The following is a 4325-nucleotide window of genomic DNA, read 5'->3' on the forward strand; positions in this document are numbered from 1 at the left end:
TTCTCAATTATTTAGCGTGTTCCTCTTTAGTACGAGAATAACTATGGATACCATCAATAAATACAATTACAAATTTATCGAGAAAGTCTCCAAATACTCGATTCATCAAATCCATAAAAGCTGCCAGGGCATTTGTTAACCCAAATGGCATCACCAAAAACTCATAACTGCCATATCTCATACTAAATGTTGTCTTAGAAGTGTCATCTTCTTTTATCTTAAGTTGATGGTATTTAGATCGCAAATCAATCTTCAAAGATACAGATGCGCATCAAACAAATCATCAATCCTCGGCAATGGGTATTTATTTTTAATTGTCACCTTATTCAACTCTCGATAATCGATACACAATTTCACTATACCATCCTTCTTACGAACAAATAATACTGGTGCACCCTATGGTGAAAAGTTGGGTCTAATAAAACCTTTATCTAACAACTCTTGTAATTGTAACTTCAACTCTTTCAATTCAGTTGCGACCATTCAATATGGAGCCTTGGAAATTGGAGATGTTCCTGGAATTAAATCGATCACAAACTCTATCTCACGATCTATGGTACCCCAGGTAAATCATTAGGAAATACCACTGAAAATTCTTGTGCCACAGGCACATCACTAAGATTCGAATTGTATTGTGCTCCAATAGCCATAATGCTAACCAAATATCCAATGGTCCCACTATCTAGTAACCTTTGTGCTTTCACTACTGATATAACACAAAGTCTGAAACTTCTTCCAATCCCACTGATTGTGAGTCCATTTTCCAAAGGCTGGAAGGTTACTAACTTCCTCTTACAATCTATAGTAGCTTGATATTTTGACAGCCAATCCATACTCAAAATTATATCATAATCTTTCATATCTACCACAATTAAATTTGCATAGAGCTCTCGATTTTTCATAAAGATCACACATGCTCTTACAATCAAATTGGTTTGTTGTACATCTTCTGATATAATAGTTACACTATAGCTGATCTCTTGCATATCAGGTGTCTTACCCAACCTCCTCACATATTCAGTAGACATAAATGAATGAGTAGCTCCAGAATCAAATAACACAAGTACTGGGATGCCAAAAATAGAGAATTTACTTGTTATCACTGATGGATTTGTCTCGACATGTGATCTGGTAATATTAAACACCCTAGTTGTCACTTTCCTTTGCTCCATTGGGTTTGGATTACTTGGGCATGCTCTAGCAAGATGTTCCACCTTTCCAAAAACATAACATGTCATAGTCTTTATAGGACATGCTCCATTATGCTGTCCACCACATTTAAGGCAAGATGGTTGTGCTGTTAAGGCTTTTTCTTGATCTATCCTTGGACGCTTGCCTTGATCCCACATTTAGGGCAAGAAGCACACTCTACCGCTTATACAACACATCCAGGCAGTACAAAAATGTATCGAGACGTTCGAAATACATTTTGGTGGAGAAATATGAAAAGAGAAATAGAACTTTTTAGAAGTAAATGTATGGTCTGTCAGCAAATAAAAGCTGAACATCAGAGACCTTTAGGGTTGCTTAGACCACTAGAAATACCGGTGTGGAAATGGGAACTCATTACAATGGATTTCTTGGTGGGATTTTCTAGATCGCTAAAGGGGACAATGCTATCTGGGTAATAGTGGATCATCTTACAAAGTCAGTCCATTTTCTTCTAGTTAAGATGACATTTACCATGGAACAATATGCACAGGTTTATGTCAAAGAAATAATCAAGTTATATGGGGCTCCTATTTCTATTATTTTAGATAAAGGCCCGAGATTCACGTTAAAATTTTGGCGAAGTCTACAAAATGCTAGGGGAACAAAACTAAAATTTAGTACTGCATATCACCAATAGACTTATGGACAATCCGAAAGGACGATTCAGATACTCGAAGATATGTTAAGAGCTTGTGTATTAGATCTCGGTGGTAGCTGGGAATCACACTTGCCTTAATTCTATATAATTTCAGTTTGTAGGACTACATTGATGGATATATCCAAATTCAAGAGAAATGAAACAAAAAGGACCAAAACAGAAGAAATGAAAGTTCAAGGACCAAAGTGCAAATATTTGAAAGATGATCCGAAGGGCTAATCGAGAATGAAAATGTGCCAAGTACCAACTCGGTTTATCTTTTAGCTATTTACATTTTGGTCCTTTAACTCTTGTTCTTTTCCATTTTGATCCATTTTCTTCATTTTTTTCCTTCCAACATCCCGGACAGACGAAGACGTGAAAGACTCAAGGACGAACTTGTTGAAGATTTGAAATATTAGGAGAAGACAAAATGAGAAAAGAAGTTAAGACGTGAAAAGTAAAATTCGAAGACCAAAATGCCGTTTTTGAAACAAGCCTAGAACCATGCGGTCACATAGTTCGAACAACCATCCGACTGCATGGTTATCTCCAGTGACTTGGAAAGTCCATTCAAGAGTACCATGCGGTCACATGGTTAAGTTCAGTCGCGTGATTTTCAGTTTTAATTTTTGCTTCAAATTCTTATGGAAACAAGTCACGAGTAGGATATAAAAACCCTAGAGCCGTCAATTGAGAAGGAGAACACATTGGGAGAAAAGTGTCACATCTTGGAGGTGATTTTGCACCACAATAACGAAGAGAAATGCTAAGATTGACTGGATTAAATGTCAATTCTTACACCGGAAATGTCATTTCTTTCGGCCTCCTTAGTTGACAAGTCGTAATCTATCTCATCGGAGTCGAGTTCTCTCAGTCGGGGAAAATGATGGAGTATTATAGGGATTTTCATTATTTACTTTACTATTTTGATTCATATTTTAGGAAATACTATTAGTGTCATTTAGTAACTTTTATATCATTTCTTTCCTTAGTTATATTTTTGAAACCCTATATAAAAGGGGTTATGTGATGTGATAAAACAACTTGATTCTACGAAATAAATTTATTTCTTTCTCTAATTTCTATCTTCTCTTCTTTCTCTCTTCTTCTCTATTTTCCCCTCCTTTATCTTCTTCTCTTTCCTTTCCCCTTCTTCTGCAATTCTCCTACTACATCCGGCGTCAACTCAACTAGGCTAATTATGCTTTATTGAAAGTCAAATTATCTCAAACAAATGTTAGGACTTAACAAGGCATTTAGTGCTTTTGTTTTTTTAAGCACTTGTTTTTTCTGATTTTATTACTACTACTACTACTACTACTACTACTATTACTACTACTACTACTACTATTGTTGTTGTTGTTATTATTGTTATTATTATTTAGTTTTTGTACTCTCCCTTAAGTTTTTTAAATGACTCATGTAGTAGGCTTTAGGCAGATAACTCCCAAATCAGGTGACTTTAGGGCACCGAATTTTCAAATACCCTTACAGGCTTAATAACCCGAGTCAAGAAGATTTCGAAGAGAACAATTTTTTTCAAGCATAACTTCATTTCAATTTTCTTTCTAAATTACTCCTGTAATGAGTTTTAGGCTGATAACTCTCAAGTCAAATGATCTTAGGGCACCCGATTTTTAGATACCCTTATAGGCTTAATTACTTGAGTCATAAAGGCTTCAAAGAGATTTTTTTAAAATTTAAAATATATGCCTTGATCAATGCAATGCCTCTTATCATACACCTATTCAAGCAAATCAACCTCTAATTTAAGACTTTCTCCCAATTTTATCGTGTTAATCTAAGACAATCTATGCAAACTTTTTCACACAGGAAATCCACATTCACATCTGTATCTTTCTACAATAGTTAGATCACTCCAAACTATACTAAATTTGTTCCAAGTATAAATAATTAGTATGGTATGGATAAAGCATCTATGTCTAGCTAAATCAATCTATCAAATGCATGAATCAACTCATTTCATCACAATGTCAAACTCAATTTTATTGCACATATAATATCAAGTTTTGCAAGTTTAAGTTTCAATCAATCTAGCATGCTTCCTATCAGCCTCAAAATTTAATCATTATTGTTAGTCAAACTTTCTAATTCACACAAGCACACAACTAAAAAATTCAATGATTTTTTTTATAACTAAACAAACAATAACATACGAAAAAAAAAACTCAAGTTTTACCAATCCCCAAACATAGACTTGACATTGTCCTCAATGTCATAAAGCATACTTAAGAATGTAAGGAAATGGGGAAGAAAATGATGAAGGTACTCCCTAGATTTTTTTTTGTTGAATGTCGAAGGTACTATAAGTGGGGGCTCGACAATCTTTCTCATCATGTTTTTCCCTTGGTCTATGTTAGTTTCAATGTTCTACGACGTCATGTTCCTGCAAATCAAACATTAGAGATCAAATAACATATAACATGTGTTACTTAGCCTAAACAATCGAATT

General features: G+C 34.6%; 1 protein-coding gene across 1 annotated transcript; it reads right to left on the reverse strand.

Annotated features, from left to right (window-relative positions):
- Positions 1 to 551: 551 nt before the first annotated feature.
- LOC111390829 lies at positions 552 to 1349 on the reverse strand. The gene has a single exon (XM_023015945.1). It carries the CDS (start codon positions 1347 to 1349, stop codon positions 552 to 554), a length of 798 nt encoding a protein of 265 aa, XP_022871713.1.
- Between the last annotated feature and the right edge of the window lie 2976 nt (positions 1350 to 4325).

Source organism: Olea europaea, unplaced genomic scaffold (genome assembly GCF_002742605.1).
Source record: "Olea europaea var. sylvestris unplaced genomic scaffold, O_europaea_v1 scaffold72, whole genome shotgun sequence".
NCBI classification, from domain to species: domain Eukaryota; kingdom Viridiplantae; phylum Streptophyta; class Magnoliopsida; order Lamiales; family Oleaceae; genus Olea; species Olea europaea.

Bases quoted from the DNA above. Each gene is read 5' to 3' on its own strand.
- LOC111390829 (XM_023015945.1), bottom strand. From the start codon at position 1,349: ATGTGGGATCAAGGCAAGCGTCCAAGGATAGATCAAGAAAAAGCCTTA.